Genomic DNA, 23,861 nt, shown 5'->3' on the forward strand with positions numbered 1-23,861 from the left:
CAGTGGAGGATGGCCCAAGTGCTTGGGCCCTGCACCCGCATGGGAGACCAGGAGAAGCACCTGGCTCCTGGCTTCGGATCAGCGTGGTGCACCGGCTGCAGCGCGCCAGCTGTGGCGGCCATTGGAGGGTGAACCAACAACAAAAGGAAGACCTTTCTCTCTGTCTCTCTCTCTCTCACTGTCCATGCTGCCTGTCAAAAAAAAAAAATCACCAAAGGGGCCGACACTGTGGGCTAACAAGTAAAGCCGCCACCTATAATGCCGGCATCCCATATGGGTGCTGGTTCGTGTCCTGACTGCTCCACTTCTGATACAGCTCTCAGCTATTATGCCAGCAAAGCATTGGAAGATGACCCAAGTGCTTGGCCCTCTGCACCCACGTAGAAGACCCAGAAGAAGCTCCGAGCTCCTGGCTTCAACATGGCTCTGCACCAGTTGTTGTGGCCACTTGGGGAGCGAACCAATGGATAGAATACTCTTCTCTCTGTTAACTGTGACTTTCAAATAAAAAACAAATCTTTAACAAAAAAATCAACACAACTACAAGCAAAGCTGTGGTAAAACTGACACAAACATTTTGCTGGTATCAATTTGTGTCGCCTTTAACAAAACAATTTAGCAAGAGCCAAATAGGTACTTATATCTTCTGGATCAAATATTTTACTTAAAAAAATCTAAAATAAAAGAACAATTCATCCAAAAGCCAAAGGATGTTCAATACAGTCATTTGCAATAACAAAAATAAAAACTTGAATGAATCAATAAACAAAATACTAAAGATATATTAGTGAAATAGAAAATTAAGACATTGGCTAATTTGATTGTTAAGGTGATAGAAATGTAGGGAAATATGTTAAGTAAAAATAGGTCTCTAATATAAATAGTAATTGCTGTAATATAAAAATGTTTTCAAGAGTAAAGAAATACCTGAAACTGACAAGCATTACTTTAGCATGGGAGTATTATGAGTTTGCATTACAAAATTTCCATTCAATGTCATCCTTAGATTCTTTTTCATTAAAATTTTTTTCCTGTATTAGCTTTGACAACGAAATCTATCACAAAACAGATAGAAAAATCTTTGCAAAATTAGCTTCTGAATATTTAAGGGTACACTTTTTAAATGCAAAAAAAAAAATCTACAAGATCTTGCTTATTACTACAAAGCACTTCAGGAATCAAGATCTTATTTTCCAAATTAGGTAAGAAACAACAATCTCTATTTTCAATAATGAAAACTGTCTATAAAGTGCAACTTAGAAAAAAAAACAAAACAACACAAGTGCTTTGAATATATAGAAAATGTTACCACCACTTTTGTCCCAAGAAGCCTTCTGATGATAGCACCCATAGGGATCACCATGTGTACCTTATAGGATGTATAAGCATGACCATCTATGAAGTTTTACACACACACAAAAAAAACTTCAAAATCTATACCCCAAACAAGTATTACATAACAACACAACAAAGAAGGCAGTACTCTCTAGTGACCTATGCATAAACTATGTAACTCCACAGGACTTCCAGAAGCAAGGATTCCAGGAAAGTCTGGCATAGAGAGAGAAGGCCTCCAGGGTAGCCCAGCAGTACCTATGGCTGGCAGAGATGGGCTGATGCTCAGTCTGCGGGATGGGTGGTAAACAGCTTTCACCACCAGCTAGAACTGGTTTCGATTGCAAGGATGAGGTGGTTCTTCAACTATCCGAAGGAGGATAGCAGCTGGGCTCAACAATAAATGCTACATTTACCTTGTTAATCTCAAACTGGTTCACTGGGACACTGCCATTTAGCACATTTTCTCCAATTTCTATTAACCTCTTCTGAATGTTTTCGACTATCGTGTCCCGGCTTTGATCAGAGAGAATCTGGCCAATGACAAAGCTAAAAAAATAGAGAGAGATAGAGGGAGAGGGAGAGAGAGAGAGAGATTATTTTAAATTCATACTGTATTAACAAAGATGAGAAAAGAAAAATGTCATTAGATCAACATTTGGATTACAGTAAAAGCTAATATGAGGGTTAATGTTCAAAAGGCAGTTACTACTTGTAACTCTATCAAAGGTTTACCAACCTCAGTTTTCAGGCTTTTCCTTAAACATACTAAACATTATTGTATGTGGCAGCTACTGCTTCACACAAAGTGCAATGGAAAGAAATACGCTTTCCATACAAAAGTAACAAGAAGTTATACTCTACCCATAACTTAAAATTTTAAAAGACCAAGATTTCACTGTCCTCATAAAGCACTAATTCTCTCTGGTATCACCAAAGTATGGAGGTGAGCAGAAACACAAAGTTCTCCATGAAAATTAAAAAAAAAAAACACAAGATTTCAAACTTCTTTTTTCATCATCATTATAAACTGCTCAGTGTTCTCCAATCTTAGCTGTTCCTCAAAACTTCAGCTATTATACCAGACCCAAAGGAAAAAAGATTAAGAAAGAAAATATTTTATCCATTTCTGAGAAAATGCGGAGCAAGGATTTGACAGCTGCATTATAATTTGTCAGAAAAAGAACCCTGACAAAAACATTTGTATAGCTTTAATTACTAATACATTTCTAACTCAGAGAAATTTACTTCTATTATGATGCATCTTTTCTTAGAAAACACAAAGCTGAAGAGACCACTCTAATCGACAGTCTATACAAAGCAGTTTCATCTTTGGGTACATTTGGGGGCAATGAAGCATTTCAAACTACATCTCATAAAAGGCTAACAGTGACCTATACTCAGATGATCAACTTTGCCTAATCAAGAGTAGTTTTGCGAAAGCAACAATTGCTCAATCTCACAACTTGAAAGCAGGAGGAAGACTGGAAAGTAAGTTTTAAAATGCTGTAACTGAGCAGCATGAAAATTAATTTCCAATTTAGCCTTAAAGAAAAAGATGCTATTTTCTCACAAAATATCAGTATTTGAAACATGGTGCATAAAGTGCCTAAAGATTCTTATTTTTTTTTCAAATGGTTGTTTTATACATTAATATGATCCGAACAAAAAAGGAATCTTATTAACAATTTTCAGTCTCAGGTGCAAAGCTAGGGTCATGACATTTATTATTTCTGAGGTACATACAGTATTTGAGAACTAGGTCTTAAATTAACCTGAGATTAATAAGAATTTTTACACACAAATGATATGGGTAAAAACAAAAGTCTTACACCTTGGCCATCTTTGAATCGTGAATATTTAACTAAAGAGGCCCTAGAAGACTCAGAAACACAAAACAATGCATTTCCTAATATGAAAATTAAAGCAAAAATAGGAAAAAAAAATAAAGCAAAATAGGGTGCAGTGTTGTGGTGTAGCGGGTAAAACTGCCACCTATGATGCCAGCATCCCATATGGGTGCTACTTTGAGACCTGGCTGCTCCGCTTCTGATCTAGCTCCCTGCTAATGCACCTCGGAAAATGATGAAGATGGCCAAAGTCCTTAGGCCCCTGCAACCACATGGGAGACCCTGATGAAGCTCCTGGTTCCTGGCTTTGGCTTGGCCCAGCTCAGGCCATTCTGGCCATTTGGAGAGTGAACTAACGGATCAAATCTCTCTCTCTCTCTCTCTCTCTCTCTCTTTTTCTGTAAATTCTCCCTCTCAAATAAATAAATAAATCTTTAAAAAATAGATAAAGCAGAGAAAAATGTTCAGAGATATACTGCGTTTTCATGAAAGAATGCAATGACTGTCAAATTACATCAAGCATTCTCACAGAACTTCTTGATTAAAAAAAATTAAGCAAAATAAACCAACTTCAACAAAGTCAACTAAGTAAAGATCTAAATGTGAAGATGTATCTTACAATAAGCATTTCTTACTGAGAAAATATGGCTTTTCCCATGTTTTAATCTACCTGTAAAATACCAATTCAATCAAGGGAGAACTGTTAATATATGATAATAATAAAAGTAACAAAAATGAAGTGTCCTTGTGCTTGGTAGGCTTGTAAGCATTCTCCATGTCATTAACACTAGAATTTCAAAAAGGTATACCACAAAACAAAACTGAAAGCTGAACTCACTTTCCAGTGTCTTTAGCAAGATCACACCAATCTCTCCTAACTATATCCAACCCTTTCAGCTCCTGTTTGGTAATGTAATTCCCATCCGATGTTGGTTCAACAACCAGAGCTGCGTATTTCTTTTTCTTCAGCAGCAGCAGTGACTTGAATACACCATCAATGTCGATTTCAAGCAGCTTATACAATTTATTGACTTCATTTTTTATCTGTGAAAATTTCAAACATTACTATGAACCCCTCAAACATCTAAGAAGAAGAAATGAACATGTTACTAATCCCCAAGAGTTAATCTAAAGAGAACTTGAAGTCATACAGGATTTACTCAGTTTACATGAAATATCATATTACTTTGTTACAACACAAAAATATTCAAAACCACAAACACAAAAAACAGATTTTAAAAAATAAAGAGGCAAGAATATAGATATACCAATCTCACTGAAACAAAAGACAAGATTGGCTGGATCAGCCCCAGGAAATGTATGAAAATTATGGATAATGATGCAACAGTCTTGAATCTAAAGATTTACACATACGTACTTGCCTTAAAACCACTAAATTACTTAATGATTAGCAAATACAACAAGTAGATATGTAGTCAGAAACAAATGAGTAACTCACTGTTAGTAATGTCTAAGATCGCCCTTAGCACCTTGACTCTAAGCAAATTAACACATATTGAACAAATAAATGAAGTCTCCTGTTTTGTACTGACAGGGTCAAGGCACCAAACCACTGTCTCTAGGGAAAATCTACAGATTTACAAGGCTCAGTATGACTACAATATGCCAGGCTTGATCTCAAGCGAACATTACAGTTCAAACGTTACACATCCCAGCAAAGAAAGATAAGAAGTTGATCTTATCGTTAACAATACCTTAATTTTAGTTAATTGGGACAACATCTTAACAATTGCTCAAGAAACACTTGTTAATCGTGAATTGCTGTGACAAGGTTACAAATGATTACTTATGATCGACCCCTTGCCTTTTCAAATATATTTTAGGTACTCACGTAAAAATTATAAACAGGGGGCCGGCAATATGGCACAGTGGGTTAAAGCCCAGGGTTGAGGCAGTGGCATGCCATGTGGGCACCGGTTTGTGTCCCAGCTGTTCCTCTTTCGATCCAGCCTCCTGCTTATGGCCTGGGAAAGCAGTGGAAGATGACCCAAGTCTCTGGGCCCCTGTACCCACAGAACCGGAAGAAGCTCCTGGCTCCTGGCTTTGGCTTGGTCCAGCTCCGGCCATTGTGGCCACTTAGGGAGTGAACCAGTGGATGGAGGACCTTTCTCTGTCTCTCCCTCTCTCCGTTTTAACTCTATCTCTTAAATAAATAAATAAAATCTTTTAAAAATATTTGCATATATATGTAGGTATTTAAACATAAACTCCATCTAAATATGACAATGTAGTAAACACTAATGTGACAACATCTTTTTTTTTTTAATTTGAGAGAGAGAGAGAGAGAAAGAGAGAGACAGAAAGAGTGAGAGAGCTCCCATTTGCTGGGTCACCCCCAAATGCTTGCAATGGCCAGAGGTTGGCCACACAGAAGTCAGGAGCTGGGAACTCTATATAATTCAGGTCTCCCACGTGGATGTCATGGACCCAACACTTAAATCACCCATCACCTGCTGCTTCCCAGGGTATACATTAGCAGGAAGCTAGAATTAGGAATGGAGTCAGGGCTCGAATTCAGGTACTCTGATATGGGATTTAAGCATCTTCTAGGCTAAAAGCCAGCCACGATGTCATAAGCTTACAACACTTAGCCTGTTTTTTGTTTGTTTGTTTGTTTTGTTTTTGACAGGCAGAGTGGACAGTGACAGAAAGAGAGAGAGAAAGGTCTTTCTTTTTGCCGTTGGTTCACCCCGCAATGGCCACTGTGGCCGGTGCGCTGGGGCTGGCACACCACACTGATCCGAAGCCAGGAGCCAGGTGCTTCTCCTGGTCCCCCATGCAGGTGCAGGGCCCAAGGACTTGGGCCATCCTCCACTGCACTCCTGGGCCACAGCAGAGAGCTGGACTGGAAGAGGAGCAGCCGAGACAGAATCCTGCACCCCAACCGGGACTAGAACCCAGTGTGCCTGCGCCGCAGACGGAGGGTTAGCCTATTGAGCCGCGGTGCCAGCCATCGTGTTTTCAAAGGGAGAACCTATCATTTAAGGAAAACACAATCACCTTTGAATTTTACCCTCAAAACAACTACAGAAGAGGTTAAGAAATAGAATTAAGAATTTAGAGTGCCACGTTTATACCTTCAGAAGCACATATACTATGGTATTCCATGTTAAAAACAAAAATAGGTAAAACAGATAATTTCATGAAATTATCTTACCTTGTTTCCCAGCTTAAATACTTCTTCCAAATTGGTGCTATTGGTGTTTATCATAATGGAATCTGTATCTCCATAGATAACTTCAAGGTTCATCTAATGGGAAGCAAAAATTATCAAAATTAACAAAAACACAGTGGCCATTAGACACAAAAGATTTTTCATATTTCAGTAATCACAAGTTCTAAACAATTTTCAAAAGCTTGTATTAATTATTATATGTATGGTTGGGGTATACAACTGAACACCAAGCCCCTATAAACCAGAAAAGTGAGCACCACATTTTTTTTTAAATCTGCCAGATTTTCACAAAACATACAGAGTGGAGTGGAAAGGAAATTGCATCCTGTTTCAACTGAAACAAAATACGGAATTGAATAATGAGAAAAAGGAGACTAAGAGACTAGGAAACAGGGGTCTATATTTACCCACTATACCACATGCTTGGTGGTTATGGCAATTTTAAGAAGCAGAAACATGATGGATTTCAAAAATGCAGGGGCACGAGTCCATATTAAATTCTTAACAGTTTCAAACAGTATTTAATAGAATACGAGTGCCAAAAAAGTCAATCATAATAAACAACACTAGAGCAGATATAGTATAAAGGCCTGGAAATAAACTCTAATTAGCACTGTTACTAATTTGCTTGAAACACTCACATATAGGCTTCAAGCAGGGGCTAGATCATATCAGTGTTGGTACAAGCAAAAAGCTGTAATCCATTAGGAGGGATTATAAATGTGAACTAGGCATCTTAAGAAGCAATTTCCAGTCTGGGTTATAATTTCCCTTGAATACAAAAACATTACCAGATATGACATATGAGAGTTGTTACATAATCAAAGTATGAAGCCTTACCTTCTGTACCATCTCTTTCGTATGCATCAAAATCTAAATGAAACAACAGTTAGGATTAATATATTACACAACTACAAAAGACCTAAATACAAAAACAGGTATGTAACTTCCCAGTGTTTTGCCATTTCCATGTATCTTTAAAGTTCTTGAAGGTTTTCTAAAAACAACCCTCAAAATAACACCAATGTAATCTAAAGATGTTTGCCTTGTTGCTGATTCTTAGCCAGAGACATGCAAGCAGATGTCTATCTATAATAAATATATATCTTTATATGGCCTGGCATTGTGGTACAGCAGGTCAAGCCATTGTCTAGAATACCAGCATCCCATGCTTGAGGCTCAGCTGCTCCAGTTCCAATCCAGCTCCCTGCTAGTGCACCTAAGAAGGCAATGGAGGATCGTCCAAGTGCTCAGGCCCCTGCCACCCACATGGGAGACCAGGATGAGGCTCCTGGCTCCTGACTTCAGCCCAGCACAGTCCTGGCTGTTTATGGCCATTTGGGGAGTGAACCAGTAGACAGAAGATCAATCCATTGACACCTCTCTTGCTCACTTTCAAATAAATAAATCTTTTTAAAAAATCTTTATAATATGGAAAAAAGGCAAGCTATTCTCATTACTAATACTTAAATAGAACTGCATGGCTAAAGAAAAAAAAATTATTTTTTTTGACAGGCAGGTTAGAAAGTGAGAGAGAGAGAAAGACAGAGAGAGAAAGGTCTTCCTTTTTCCGTTGGTTCACCCCCCAAGTGGCTGCTACAGCCGGTGTGTTGTGGCCGGCGCACTGCGCTGATCCGAAGCCAGGAGCCAGGTGCTTCCTCCTGGTCTCCCTTGCTGGTGCAGGGCCCAAGGACCTGGGCCATCCTCCACTGCACTCCCGGGCCACAGCAGAGAGCTGGACTAGAAGAGGAGCAACCGGGATAGAATCCGGCGCCCCGACCAGGACTAGAACCCGGGGTGCCAGCGCCACAGGCAGAGGATTACCTAGTGAGCGGCAGCACCGGCCAAAGGAAAAAATTTTAAAAGAGCTTTTTAAATCTGACATTTCTAGCAACTTAATAAAAATTCATTTATTTATTCTCATTTTTCTTCTTTTAAAAGCTTTATTTATTTTTTAATTTTTAAATTATATTTGAGAGCCAGAGAGATCTCCCATCCGCTAGCTTACTCATGAAACTCCCAGAACAGCTGGGAATGGGCCACACCAAAGCCAAGAGCCAAGAAATCATTCCATGTCTCCCATGTGGATGGAGGGAATCCAATCACTTGAGTAGGCATCTGCTGCCTCCCAGGTGGCACATTAGCAGGAAGCTGCAAGTGTGAGCAGGGCCAGGACTAGAACGAGCGATCCAACATGGGATGCAGTAATTCCATAAAGTATTTTAACGACTAGGACAAATGCTAGGCCCCAAATCTGGAAATTCTTATTCATGAGCTTAAAAAGTTAAAAGAAATGCATTATATTTAAAATTTCTATATAGAACAAATTCCTTGAAGGTAGAGCAAACTTCACTGTATGACAGGGTCTTCAATAAGCTCACAGGAAACACATGGATTTCAAAATGTTTGCACAAAATAAAATTTAAATTCCATTTTTACCACAAACTATTTTTTGAAAGACTTATTTGTTTGAAAGGCAGAGATACAGAGACAGAGACAGAGAGAAAGAGAGAGAGGTCTCCCATCTGCTGGTTCACTCCCCAGATGGCTGCAATGGCTAGAGCTGCACTGATGCGAAGCCAGGAGCTTCTTCTGGGTCTCCCACATGGGTGCAGGGGCCCAAGGTCTTAGGCCATCTTCTACTGCTTTCCCAGGCTATAGCAGAGAACTGGATTAGAAGTGGAGCAGCCAGGACTAGAACCGGCACCCAAATGGGATGCTGGCACTGCAAGCATCAGCTTTATCCGCTACACCACAGCGACAGTCCGAAACTTTTTGAAGCACCCTTGTATTACCTGGATCCAACATACAGCCCAGTAAAAAGGTGGGGCTCAAAAAAAATACAGTAAGTAAAGTCACTGCTTATAGATGGGTCTGTTCATAGGCCCATTTAGCTACAAAACAGAGATATGTAAGTTATAATGTGGATACAAACACATATATGAAGGCATCTTAAAAAAACTAATATGACATAGTGAGAACACACATGCCACATACTGTGTTCGGAAGACCTCATACATTTCCTCACGTTGTTCTCCAAGATCCTCAAGAGGAAACCACTATTAATATCCCCATTTGTTAGACGCCAAAAGATAAACTAGTTTGTTCTAGTAGTGACACAAAAGGATATAAAACCAGGCGCTGTGACTCCAGAGAAGGGGCCTTAGGTACTCCATGCTACTGCCTCTCTGCCATCACCCATCTTTCAAAGTATCAGTCTAGGCCGGAACTCACTTTTAGAGTGGGGCACATAAAAATTTACTTTATTTTTGCTTTTTTCATCTACCTCGGTTACCTTCCACGTCATCTAAGCTCAAATCTTATGTTATTATTTCTGCCTTTCCTGTCCTCCATATTAAAGAGCTCTGTAACTCTTCAGAGCAGTTTTCACACCTACCCATTGCTTTCCATTTTTATTGCCCACTCCCCTTAATTATTATCTCTTAATTTTGTTCAGAGGTTTATTGTCTTATCTTCAATGAGAAGGAAGCCTTCTCCCTGCCCTGGGGGTGGTGGTGAATTCTGATTAGGATATGCTACTAATTTTAATATTGGTTATAGAGATAAATCACCTAACGATCTTTTTAAAAAGATATCAATACCTGGTATAACAGTCTTCTTAAAAAAATTATTTATTTGATCAGCAAAGAGAGAGCAAGTGTGCACCCATCTACTGGCTTGACTCCCCAAACACCCATGAGGGACAGGGCTGGGCAGTTTTAAAAGTCAGAAGCTGGGAACCCAATCCAGATCTCCCATGTGGGTAGCAGAAATCCAATTCCTGGGGCCATCACCAGTGCGTCCCAGAGTCTGCACTGGTGGGAAGCCAGAGTTAGGTACTGAACCCAGGCACTCTTATTTGGGATGAGGGGAACCTTAACTGCTAGGCCAAATGCCTGCTCCACAGTTTTTTAAATCTCCCAATATAAGGCAGCGAATGATGGCCCAAGTGCTTGGGCCCCTGCCACCACACGGGAGACCCAGATGGACTTTCTGGTGCCTGGCTTCAGCCTGGCCCAGCCCTGGCTATTCTGGCCATTTCGGAAGTAAACCACCAGTTAGAAGGTCTGCGTCTCTCCCTTCCCACCCCCTCTCTCTCCTCTCACTGCCTTTCAAATAACTAACTAACAAAAAAAACAAACACCCAAGATGATTCCTACATTGACAGATGAGTTCAGGATCACCAGCCTACGATAATCATTCTTGAAACAGTGACCAGTTTACGTATAGACATGTGACAACACAATCCTGGCCAATCAAAGCAGAATTCTTCTAGGTAATTTGTAGAAGGTCTTCATTCTTGATGACAAATGCCAAGAAAAACTACCTTTTAGACTGAGGGCTGCCTGGAGCAGTGGTAGCCATCACTGCGACCATGAAGGGCCATGTCTGAAGGTGCAAGGTAAGGTACTATGAAGAACAGAGGCAAGGCAGAAAGCGCATGACTCCACAGCCATGCAGTTGTCACTGAAGGCTAACCAACTCACATCTCTACTGCACCATTCTCACTCGCTTTAGGTTTCAACAATCACTCTGAATACCCTACTGATCCCTCAATGCCTCTTCACCGCCTAAAAGATCAAGCCCAATTTCTGCAATCATACCCTTATACAAACCCTCTTGTTGGACAGGATAAACCTCCAAGTCCTCCACTAGCTGCTGTATGTAGACTCATCTTTTCATATCTTTGCTCAGGCACTGTATCTCTATCAAATTTTTCCCCAGTCTTCTTCCTGTGACTGAATTTTACAAGCCTCAGCTCCAATCCTTCTTCCATAAAGCCTGAGCTGACTAGCCAAATCCCACAGCAAGCTTTCTCCTCTGGTCTGTGCTTGCATTATTCTTCTAGCACCTAAATAATGCTTTGAATTATTAGTTGACAGTTTGTTTCCCTCCCCAACTAGACCACAAGCTCGTAGAGGTCAGAGCATATACTTGTGCCTAACTGCAAACTTCACATGTAATAGCACTCAAAGGATTGCCAGCTGACTGATAGGTCCCATGGTAATCTCAATTACTTTTCTACTAGGCACTAAAATTCAGTTGACTTATAAAAAATTCACTCTCCACTACTTATCTTCATTTTCTAACATTTAAATTACAGGGAAATGCATTGTAGGAGACTACCTGACAATTCCTTTTGGGAAAGGGCAGTAATGAGATCAACCCAAGCCAAGTTAATCATAGTGAAAGCAGAACTACTTATCAAGAGTTCCCATCATGCTCTGCACCTTCCACCTTGCTAGCCTTGGATTTTCTCATCACAACGGACAACTCCAGAATGTAACTGTTATCTGCTAAGTAAAATACTTTAGAAGCAATTTGTCAGCCTTTCACTACAACTCTGTGTATTCAGTAACTAGTTTCTTCTACTCTTCAGTCACAAAGAGAACCAAACCTACTATGTCATTCCTAAGTTCACCTTCGCTGGAAACCTTCACCTTTCAAATTCATCATCCACTCCCACTCTGCCACGTACACACAACCATTTCTATGTATGATCTGAGTGCTACAACCAAAACAGGTTTTGTTTTATAGAAATGGCAATCTACAGAGTATCCTGCAACTGCTTTTCTCAATTAGCATTTTATCATAGAGATTATTCTAAACCCACACATAAAGAGCTGTCTTACTCTTTTTAATGACTACATAGTATTCCATTGTATGACAGTGTAATTTATTTAAGTTGTAGTCTATAAGAGTACATACATATTGTTTCTAATATTTCCCACTGTAAGCATACTTCAACAAATAATCCTTCTACACATGTAATCCACAACTCTACCAGTAACAAGATAAACTTCTAAAAGTTCGATGAGACAAAGATTCCATGTTTTAGGGGCATATGTTAGGCCTGGCAGTACCTGGGGGTTCAGGTCCTGGCTCGATTCCCAATTCCAGATTCCTACTAATGAGGACCCTGGGAGACAGCAAGGATTGCTCAAATACTTGTGTCCCTGCCATGATGTAGGAGACCTGGACTGAGTTTCCAGCTCCCAGTTTCAACGTGGCCCACACCCAGCTGTTGTGCATTGTGAGCATTTGGGGAGTGGCCCAGTGGATGGGAGCTTGCTTTCTCTCTCTACCTCTCAAATAAATCTGAATCAGTCATTAGAGATGTTATATGCTTAATTATTTTAATAATTACTGCCTAGTGGATCTCCACATAGCTTGTACCAATTCCTGTAACTTTTTTTTAAAGACTTATTCATTTATTATTTGAAAGGAGAGAGAGGCAGAGGAGAACAGAGAAAGAGAGAAATAGAGAAAAAGAGGAGGCGGGTCTTCCATCTACTGGTTCACTCCCTAAATGCCTGCAATGGCCGGAGTTGGGTAGACCCAAAGCCAGGAGCTTCTTTCAGGTATCCCATGCAGGTACAGGGGCCCAAGCACTTGAGCCATCTTGTACTGCTTTCTCGGGCCATAGCAGAGAGCTGGATGGGAAGTGGAGCAGCCAGGACTCAAACCAGCGCCTATATGGGATGCTGGCACTGCAGGTAGCAGCTTTACCCACTACACCACAGTGCCAGCCCCTCCTGTGAGTAACTTTAATCATCATCTTTCCAGGGGTCCTCACCAGGAGCTGATGATAGTGCTCTGTCCAAGGTCGAGGCTCTTCACCACAGCTTGCCAACTCTTTGGCCCATTCTATAGGAAACCATTCACAACCAGATGGGTCGCTGCCATCTCATGCTTACGCACTAAACCGTTCTGAATGGTGGGTACCCCACTGCCATCTCCAGTTCGATGCTTAACCAAGTGCTAATGAGTAGGCTCACCTTAAAGCTGCCCAGTGTTGGACACCAGTGGACTAAAGGGGCTGGTACATATGGCTGTTAATAAAGGTTGTAGAATGCTGAGTGAATACATCTAAGGGGAAGGTAGTACTTAATATATGTCCCACTGGACAGGTGAGGATAATTGGGCTTTGACAGTTTGCCCAAAGCCACGGAGCTAGTCAAGAGTGACCTAGAAGCTGGACCAGTTTCTTTTCATTATGTTCCAATGACTTTTCCAAAAAAATCCATACCGTATGAATGTTCTAGAAGGCAACAATCCAAGCCTTATATATTATAGCTATTTTCTCTATTGAAGAAATTATTCTCAAAAAATAGTCACAGGTACCCAGAAAGGTCTACTGGACACAAGGTACAGTGATTACAAGAGGACCATTTGTAAGTTCACTTCAAAGTGACAAGCCTAATATTAAAGCTACCCATTCTGACAGAAAATCACATTATAAGTGCCAACGGCTAGAAAACAGGGCCATAAAGGCTTGCTAAATTCATTAATAAGGCAGTCTGCAGTTATCTGATTTCACAGCAACACCTGCATATTTATCTACTCATTACCAATTGGATGATGGAATTTTTTCAAGCACATTTCAAAAATCCGCCAACTTCAAGTGTAAAAAAATAAACTTTGTGGTTAATTTTTCCCTTAACAAAGTACAGCTGTTGAGAATAATTGTTCAAGATCTTACCCTGTAATGTCAACTGCAGCAGAACAAAGAGTATTTAATTAGCAAATCTATCCAGTAATTCAACACCTATTATATAAAATGCCTTCGTGATTTTATTCAGGATAATTTGCTAAGAGGGTTATTACTGACATTCAGATGGAATTTAAAATTCCTACGCAAGTCGAGTCATAATAGCAGTAATGATCTCCCCAATCAGGAGACTCGGTGTCACACAAGGCTCTCTGGCAATGTAGCAGCCGATTTCCTGACTTCTTAATTCCTGGGCTCAGCTCAGTGAGAGCCCTTCATGCCGATATTTCAGTCAGCAATACATCTTTAATGGGACTCTATTAAAATAACTAGAACAAAAATGACTTTTTTTTTTTTTTTGGTTAAAAAGAATGACAGCACTGCCATCATATCAATCATTGCAGGCTTTGCAGAACAGTGCTGTTAGGGGAAAAGAGGAGGGGGAAACAGAAAAGGGGTGGGGGTAGGGAGAGTGATAATTAAAATAATATGAAAAAGTATTTTAACCCCAATCCAAGCCTCTGAAGGCTGGCCAAGTGTGATGGGAACTTAGAAGGAAATTCAGAACATATTTAAAAATTGTTTTCTAAAGAAAATAATGTGTACAGGAATATGCGCATGATACAGTTTACTAAACACAGCATCTCACGCCCAAGGTAACAGCAGCTACTAAGACCAGCTACTACTGAGATGCGTATTTACTGGTTCTCTCAGCAAGTCCATGATGATGCTCGGTCTTCATATTTTGTTGAAATACAATACTGTTGGCTTATATTGCAGTTAACAGTTAGGAAATGGTTTCAGATATATAGACTTAAATAGTGTTCATTAATACTAAACTGAGGAGGGGCTGGCACCTAACTGCTCCATTTCCGACCTAACTCCCTGCTAATGTGCCTGGAAAAGCAGTGGAAGATGGACCAAGTGCTTGGGCCCCTGAACCCACGTGGGAGCCCCAGATAAAACTACTGGCTCCTGCCTTCAGCCTAGCCCAGCTCCGGTCATTGTAGCCATTTGGAGAGTGAACCAGAGGATGGAAGGTTGATACTCTCATTCTCACATACTCCCTCTCTCTCTGCCAATCAAAAAAATACAATAAAACTTTAAAAAAAAATAAACAGGAAAGAGTAAACATGACCTTTCCACAGTTAAAAAAAAGTTTTAAGGCCCTATTCCAAAATCATGTTTACTACAGGAATACGTACTAACAGGAAAGCCACTTTGGTTTATGATTCAAATACTAAACACAATGAATAGGGGCTGGCGCCATGGCTCACTTGGTTAATCCTCCGCCTTGCGGAGCCAGCATCCCATATGGGCACCAGGTTCTAGTCCCGGTTGCTCCTCTTCCAGCCCAGCTCTCTGCTGTGGCCCAGGAAGGCAGTGGAGGATGGCCCAGCTGCTTGGGTCCCTGTACCCGCATGGGAGACCAGGAGGAAGCTCCTGCCTCCTGGCTTCGGATCGGCACAGCACCGGCGGTAGTGGCCATTTGGGGGGTGAACCAATGGAAGGCAGACCTTTCTCTCTGTCTCTCTCACTGTCTATAACCCTACCTGTCAAATTTAAAAAAAAAGAAAAGAAAAAAAAAACTAAACACAATGAATCTCCGACAAGAAAACAGAGTGAGGTCAAATCCTAATTAATGTATAAGCAGCATGACAACCAAAATATCTATGGCCTTAGGATGGAACCTTGGCATTATTCATTTTATAACAGATAATTCTTTATCATGGGGAGCTATCTCCAGGTCCACTGCAGGATGTTGAGCAGCATCCCTCATCAAGACCCATTCAATTTCAATAGCACAATCATACACAAATGGGGTATCTCCCTCCTTCCTTTCTCGCTCTCTCCATCTGACAAAACTATCTCCACATACTGTCCAATGTTAACACTGATATAACCTAGTGACTCAGTAGTCTCCCTTCCCAGGCTCATAGTCAATTGCTGGTCCCATAGCATTAATTCTAAATCCCACCCATCTCCTCCAAACCCTCAACCAGCTACAAATATGGTAAGTGGCCTTCTGAGAATCTTTTTTTTTTTTTTTAATATTTATTTATTTGAAAGGTACAGTTACAGAGACCGAGAGGAAGGGAGGTAAGAATGAAGAGAGATATCTTTGATCTGCTGGTTCACTCCCCAAATGGTCACAACAGCTGAGACTGGCCCAGGCCAAAGCCAGGCGCTTCTTCTGAGTCTCCCACTTGGATGTAGAGGCCCAAGCACTTGGGCCATCCTCTGCTGCCTTCCCAGATATATTAGCAGAGAGCTGGATCAGATGTGAAGCAGCCAGGACTCGATCCAATGCCCATATGTGATGCCAGCATCACAGGCAGTGGCTTAACCTGCTATGCCACAGCACTGGCCCTTCCAGCATCTTTAAACAAAACAAATGGCTGACTTCCTTTCTAATCCATTGAGCCAACATGTCCTACATTACATTTTATCTTTCCAGTGTGGTATGGCCTCTGCATTCCCATGTCCCTCCTTCAGAATCTCAACCATTCGCCTGTCTCCATTCCTCACTGCCAATGTTCTTTCTAAAGTGCACTTCTTGAAACCGAAGTCAAACCATTCAGCTTGACCCTGAGATCCATGATCTAAGTTAAGGCCTACTTCATCTTCTGAAACTTCTCATATGAATTCTTCAATCCAGCCTTTCCCAAATCTCTCTGATTCATTATGGTTCTGTGCTTTCCACGTGCTATTTCCCCACAGTAGTTAAAAGTGGAACTTGAGAAGTAATGCTGTGTAATGCTTAATTTCACATGCCAATGTGGCTAGGCCATGGCACCAATATTTGGTCAAACACTAGTCTAGGTATCCCTGGGAAGACATTTTTAAGATGAGATTAACATTAAAATCAGTCAACTATGAGTGAAGCATATTACCATGCCATCTAACCAAAGGGCTTAAAGGAAAAAGACTAAGCCTCCTACACCCAGAAGGAATTCTGCTGCAGAAGCCTTCACACTGGAGCTGCAACATCAGCTCCTTCATCACTGGGTCTCCGAACTTCCCTGCAGCCCTCAACGTGATGTGAGCCAATTCCTTACATCTACCTCTTAGGAGTTCTGTTATGCCAGACAACCCTAACTAATAAGCTTATAAGCTACATGATCTCTGAAAAACAATATAAAACAATGTAATTTCTCCCCCACTGTCAAATGAAGAGGAAGTTTCCTTATAATAGGTCTACTGTGAGCATTAAATATATCAGATGTCCATGGTTGTATATAGTCTCTGAAACAATAAATATTAGGTATTGCTATTACCTAGTATCTATTTTACAAGGAACTTCACACCATCAGAAAAGTCTACTCTGGCCTCCTCAATGCAATATTAATGAGTATGCTAGTTCTCTGTACTGCCTTCCCCCCACCCCCAAGTAGTCTGTGAGGACCACAACACATCACTCTATTATAGAAAGTGAGATTAAGCGACTATAAGCAAATTATAGGCAGAGATCATGCTGTGTTGTAGTCATTAAACCTAACACAACGCCTGACACATAATAATCCAATAAATATCTCTTAGGATCTGCTAAAAGGAGGAAGCCCCACAGCGGTCCAGCTTGGGAAGAACAACGTCATTATCAATCCATAAACCATCTCCACAACAGGACCCTAAAGCTGGTTACACAAAGCAGCAATTAAACCCACACAGCATGCACTTAAATGCTGGCTCTTTCCATGCAAGAAATGAAGAGTGAATCAGTTTTAACCTCACCTTCAAACACAATACATGTTATATAAACAAATACTCAGGAGAAATACATTTCTACCCCAATGATAAAGGCCCATTAATTATAAACTTGACTAAAAGTGTACCTCTCCTGTACAACTCTTGTTTCCAGATAAGCCGATTTTGTTTTTAAAATCCTTAATTTACAACCTAGACCTTCTGGTAGCTCATGTGTAAAGAATATAAAACACATTGAATAAACAACGCTTCCTGAAAGGTTTCTCCTCCCCAACAGACACATTTAATGGTGTTTATGAGTATCTCTCCATTACTGCCCTGCAATCTGACAGGACTCTCATTTTGATCTAAAACTGCAAATACCACAAATTGTGGTTCTGAATACGTGCGATGAAAAAATGAACTTCCCTGATACCCTAAATCTTATTCTCCATTCCTCCTCCACTCCAACATCCAGTTGAGAAGCTCACATTCTGAATGTTTCACTTGATCTTGTGAGTATTACTACCATATTTGGTCTTGTATCTGACCCAGGACCCTCGAGAGCTTGGAGAGCTGTCTTTAAAGGGCACTTGAACCACATCTACTCACGTACATGACAGCTCAAGTACAAGCCTATATATTCATAAACATTAAATTCCCAGTTAAAGAAATAAAAAAACACCTAAAGTTAATCTTCTGTGTATAAAGTTAATTGAAAATAAATCTTAGTAAAAACAATGCCTTAAATAAAAGGTTTCTTTAGGATAAATATAAATATTTTAGAAAAAAAGAACACCTAAGACACTAGGACTTAAACTAGAGCAGAAGATTTAATCTAAGATCAAGAAATCTGAAAATCTCCTGAAACTGTCAGCAGAGATTTGAAAGCGTGCCTCTGTTCATTTTTCAAGAACAAAAATCAGTATTTCATCACATTTGAAATGTGATTTGCTTGTAAGTACTACTGAAGATGCTCCAGTTTAGCCACAAAAACAGAGCTTTCCAATCCTTAGGATTCACACAATGTCCACGGGACTAGAAATACACCCAGCCAAAGGCTCTTGTCCTTTGCTTTTGAACTGGGTATTTTCAGCTCCTATACAGTATATTTCCCTCACAGGAAAATATGTATATGTCAAAAAGCTCAGAGATTTGGCTCCCTGATTGACTCTTTGCATAACTCATATGGGGGGCTAATTAAGACACGGACAAACTATGTCCATGCTTACCGAACATCACTGCTCAAGCAAGTTTCACACAATCTGATTAAAATTGACTCAAAATGTCTTACTTCAGCAATCACTTAGATGGAATGAATTTTACATTAGTGGGATCAAGCATGCACCAGGCCTCAGTGGAAATGAAAAGGGCTTATAGTAATAGGATTTATAAACCCACCCATTAGGTTAATGGCTAAATGATTTACATGTAACTTTCTCCCCCACCCTGCCTTCCCTCTCTCTTTAACTCAGTAAAAACTATGCTTGGCATTTTCCACCGCAGTGCCACACACAAAGGAAATAGCCTTTCTATTTTGGGACATTCTAATTTCTAATAATGGCTTGGGTAGCTACCATTAACTCTTTCAAAGCACAAATAATTGACTAATAAAATTAAGTATTCTATAAGGCCTAAAAGTGCTTAATTGATCATAATTGTCTATTTGAGAAGAAGGCGTCAGGCTGGCTATGCTCAGATAATGAAGTTGGGCAATTCTGAAGCATTGCAATCAAGATAATACTTACAGCTAAAAAGGATATTAGCATTTTCCAGAATCTGCAACATTTTCTTTATAACTGAGGTCATGGGAAAATCTGGGTGGAAAACTTTGAGCTTCCAGCCTTTGCAAATGGCAGATTAAAGAGGTTGTCACTTGTCACATGGCCTGAAGCACAATCCTAGAGGAGCACGTAGCTGGTAGTCTGGAGAATCTGAAGTTGGTGACCAAGGTAGCATCACCATTGTGACAGAAGTATTTATTATTTCTGGAAAGCTCCCTTTTAGTTCTACAGTATGAAAAGACAGTCACCGAACTGTCCATCATTACTATCTACTTCAAAAGCGGTGAGAGGAAGGAGAACCTTTGAACCCTAGTCTTTCAGTGGATAACTCCATTTCTCAGTATTGAGGCTAAATATTAAATTCTGTCCAATAATGACCATGCTATCAACATGTTCACAAAGTGGTATCCCTACCCCCTTCCCCATTTTATTAGAACTTTAGACAACAGATTCTATAGCATAGCTATGAGTAAAATATAGAAGGCTCCTGCTTCAAAGAAAAACCTTCTTTCAGAGAGGCTAATTTTAAACAGAGGTAACAGTATTCACCTGTCCACAGAAACATGTGTTGTAGACACATGTGCAGGCACAACTTAAGAATAAACACATTTAAGAGTTGAGCAAATAAATATATTCCCATGTACCAGTCACTTGCTTTCCTTTCTAATTATCTACTATATTTTCTCTGGGAAGAATCCAGAGAAATTTTGAAAGAAACAAACAGCAGTCAAGTTGAGAAAGTAATTTAGGATGACTTGCAGAATATGGAGTAGGGTCAGGTCTTTGCCTTGGCATTTAAGCCACTACTTGAACACCCCATATCCCATACTGACATGCCTGGGTTCAAGTCCTGGCTCTGCTCTCTCTTCAAGCTTTCTGCTTGATGCCCTAAGAGGCATAAGGTGTTGACTCAAGTAGTTGGGTTCCTACCATCCACACAGGGGGCCCAGGCTGCATTCCAGCTTCCTGGTTTCCAACTGGCGCAGCCCTGACTATTGTGAGCAACTGGGGAATGAGCCAGCAAATGGGAAATCTCTTTGTGTCTCTGCCTTTCAAATTAAAAAAAAGAAAAACTAAATAAATTTTCCAAAAAGAAAAACAAGAATATGAAGAAGCAATATAAAGGCTACTCACTACTAAAAATAAAAATCTCCCTCATTGTTGAACTTTTTGCATTTTGACTCTAATTTAGAAATAAAGAAAGCAGAGTACTTTTTTTGTTTAGAAATTCAAAAAGGAGGGGCCGGTGTAAGCCTCTGAATGCAGTTAAGCCTCCATGTGGGTGCTGGTTCAAGTCCTGCTGCCCCATTTCTGATTTAGCTCCCTGCTAGTGTGCCTGGGAAAGTAATGGAAGATGGCCCAAGTCCTTGGGCCCTTCTGCCCTTCTTTCTATCTCTACCTTTTAAATAAATGAATAAATCTTGAAAAAAATTTCAAAAAAGAACAAATTCATTCATGGACCAACACATATTCCCTGAACACTTTCCATGTGGTAGGCACAACACAAAAGTGAATGATTAACACATGATCCCCGGGGCCAGCATTGTGACACAGTGGGTTAATCCTCTGCTTTGCGATGCCAACATTCCACATTGCGCCAGTTCTAGATCTGGCTGCTCCTCTTCCAATTCGGCTCTCTGCTATGGTCTGGGAAAGCAGTGGAAGATGGCACAAGTCTTCCTGTACCCACATGGAGAGACCCAGAGGAAGCTCCTGGCTCCTAGCTTCGGATTGGCGCAGCCTTGGCCGTTGTGGACATTTGGGGAGTGAACCAGTGGATGGAAGACCTTTCTGTCTGTCTCCTCCTCTCTCTATCTGTAACCCTACCTCTCAAATAAAAAAAAAATAGCTTTAAAAAAAGGACATGATTCCTTCCCTCTCATAGTGGTATTAAGAATTAAACAGGCAACTGGAAAAATATATAAACATATACACAGACACACATGGACATGGGCATCATAGAGACCCCTGGGGCAGGAGTTAGAGAAAAGTTCATGGAAGTTGGCTTTATATATGGTAATGTGAGTCACAGGCACGAAGAGGAAAATGAAGACGGGAGAAAGAGTGCTGGTGAACATCCAAAGGGTCTGGGAAAGTCTCAGTGATAATTAAAGAAAATTCTTTTTCAAGAAAACAAACTGTGTTTTTGTGTATGGGGGGGTTGGTTGGTTTTGCCACGGGAGGAAAATAAAAAGTATGGCTGATGCTAGAATACTCAGGGAAAATGGGGAGAGGGTGGAAAGAAGGCTTAATTGTGAAGGACCTTAAGCCACATTAAGGACTTTAAATTGGGGCCTGGCATAAGCAAACTGACAGTCTGAAGAGATCTCTCCAACTACAAAACATGTGGAGAACACTTGGGGTGGGGGCAGTTCTCCACATACTGAGGCCTAAACAATGCAACACAGTGGCACTGGCGATGGAGAAACACAGATATCTGGAAAGTACAATTTGCAGGACTTGGCGACAGGCTGGATCTGGGGTATGAGGGAGAGAGAGGAGTTCAGAATGATACCACGTTGCTGGTTAACAACTGGATAGACAGTGTTATCATTCACAGAGACAGGAATCCAGGCAAGAGAGAAGGTTGGGGAGCAGAACCATAAGGGCAGTTTGGAAACTGAATAGGATACATCTGTGGGACATCACAAGAAGGCAGACAGAAGCTAAGATGTTCAGCAGAGGGGACATGAGGTTACTTCAGATACAAGAAATCCAATGCTCGACAGAGATGCGATAAACAAAAAAAATGAAAGCAATGTTACCACATAAATGGTAACAACCCTTCGGAATGGACAGGACAACTTGCTGAAGGGGCAACAAAGAAGGCAGACTGGGTAAGCAAGCACCAACACCATGGTAATGGGGTTATACTTGCAGATGTTCTGTGGGTCTCCTGATTCCCTCATCCCTCCACTAGTACCTTCTGTTCCTTTCAGCTCTCAGATCTCTATGCTTTGTCACAATTGACAGGTGTCACACAAAGCAGGGGCCACTGACACATCTGATGCAAGCTGCCACTGTCAGACAGCCAGGCACCACACAGTGACCTTCACTGAGAATGCTCCTAACAGCTGGTAAGCATCTAATACAAATAATTGTATTAAGCCTCTTAAAATTTTTGAACAAGGTCAAAAAGTAGAGCACCTTGTCTTTTTATGAGCAACCAACGCAATTACAGGCAAAACCTCTGCAGTGGTCCTCCCCTCCATGAGGTAATACTGATGGATACCATGGGAAGCCGAAACACCAATCAGTACAATCAATTTACATCACAAATAAAGAGATTCTGCTACTCCTACACGACCATTCTTTTCCCTGTTCTTCTGTGTGGGTTGAGGGGTGGCTCTTTTTTATTCCACTGGGTCGTAAGAAGTCAGGACTTCTTTGACAGGATCCCATATGCTGAGCTCCGGCCTTTCTCCTTGACTCACACACACACACATCAGAAAAAGAAAAGGTCTTTCCACTGGAGACAACCTCCTCTGCTCCTACCCTTAAACCTTGTGACTGCAAATGGCATGGCTACAACAAGCCACACACCACTGGCATGTCAGGACCCAGATAAAGAATCCAAGCTAAGTAGATCAGATTCCTGTCAGCTGCAAAAGAGCCAATACTTCAGCTGCTTCTCATTCTTTATTTTTGTATGGCAGGATGGGCTGAAGGGCATGGTGGCCTGTCACCCAAGAAGAGACTAAAGATTAAAAAGATAAAAGCAAACTCTTGAGAGTGCACAAACTCACATGAGACCGGGAACTGAACAAGCTCTTGGGAGAAGTGCATGTAACAATTTACAAATCAGTTATAAGCATGCTAATCTTAGCAATCTGGTGGGGGGAAACAGGTCCTGGGAACAAAAACAGAACCAAACCAACTACAGATCAGCTTCTAGTCAATGGGACTCACAGAAGAATTCTGCTACTAATTGCTAAAATAATTACTTTCAGAACTCTGAGCCCAGAGTGTTAAAATGTTGGGATGTGCTTCCAATGATGATACTAACAACTCAGTCACTCTCCAAAAGCAATAAACATAGAAAAGTAAACACAAATCAACAAGATTTAAGGAGTATGGTTACAGAGATCTTACCTAGGCAGAATACAGAGTATGTTTTCTTTCTTTCTCTATACCACCATCATCACCACCTGACCATTTTCAACTAATTTTTACAAGCTGAAGACCAACTTGGATTTTGATGTATAAACGGCTTTTGACGATATTTCATTTTAAACAGATAAACACTTTAAAAAAATGCAAGCCAAAGACACCCTTTTGAGAAACTAAGAAAACAGATGTGGAAGCCATTTGTTTAGATGAAGAGGAATTTTCGCTTTTATAGGAATACAATGATTCATGAAGAGGAAAAAAGTCTGTCATCAAGTTTACTTCAATAGATACTCTTGGGTAGAAGGCAGCTTTCTAAATATGGCCATTGCTTTTCTTCACATCTCATCTCTCCTGAAATATCTCAAACTACCACTACCAAACATTACTTTCCATTGTCTTTGTTCTTTAAA

The 23,861-nt window shown here is 40.6% G+C and overlaps 1 protein-coding gene across 3 annotated transcripts in view; it reads right to left on the minus strand.

Moving 5' to 3' along the window:
* Nucleotides 1-23,861, minus strand: part of POLA1 (DNA polymerase alpha 1, catalytic subunit) — a 330,395-nt gene that overhangs the window by 194,162 nt on the left and 112,372 nt on the right. For all 3 annotated transcript variants that reach the window (XM_062183593.1, XM_062183592.1, XM_062183594.1), the window contains exons 27-30: nt 7,222-7,254; nt 6,364-6,456; nt 4,024-4,229; nt 1,752-1,884 (exon numbers count right to left, since the gene is read on the minus strand). In XM_062183593.1, coding sequence (XP_062039577.1) covers nt 1,752-1,884; nt 4,024-4,229; nt 6,364-6,456; nt 7,222-7,254 — 465 coding nt within the window. The remainder of the gene's footprint in view (nt 1-1,751; nt 1,885-4,023; nt 4,230-6,363; nt 6,457-7,221; nt 7,255-23,861) is intronic.

Source organism: Lepus europaeus, chromosome X (assembly GCF_033115175.1).
Source record: "Lepus europaeus isolate LE1 chromosome X, mLepTim1.pri, whole genome shotgun sequence".
In the NCBI taxonomy this organism is placed as follows: Eukaryota; Metazoa; Chordata; class Mammalia; order Lagomorpha; family Leporidae; genus Lepus; species Lepus europaeus.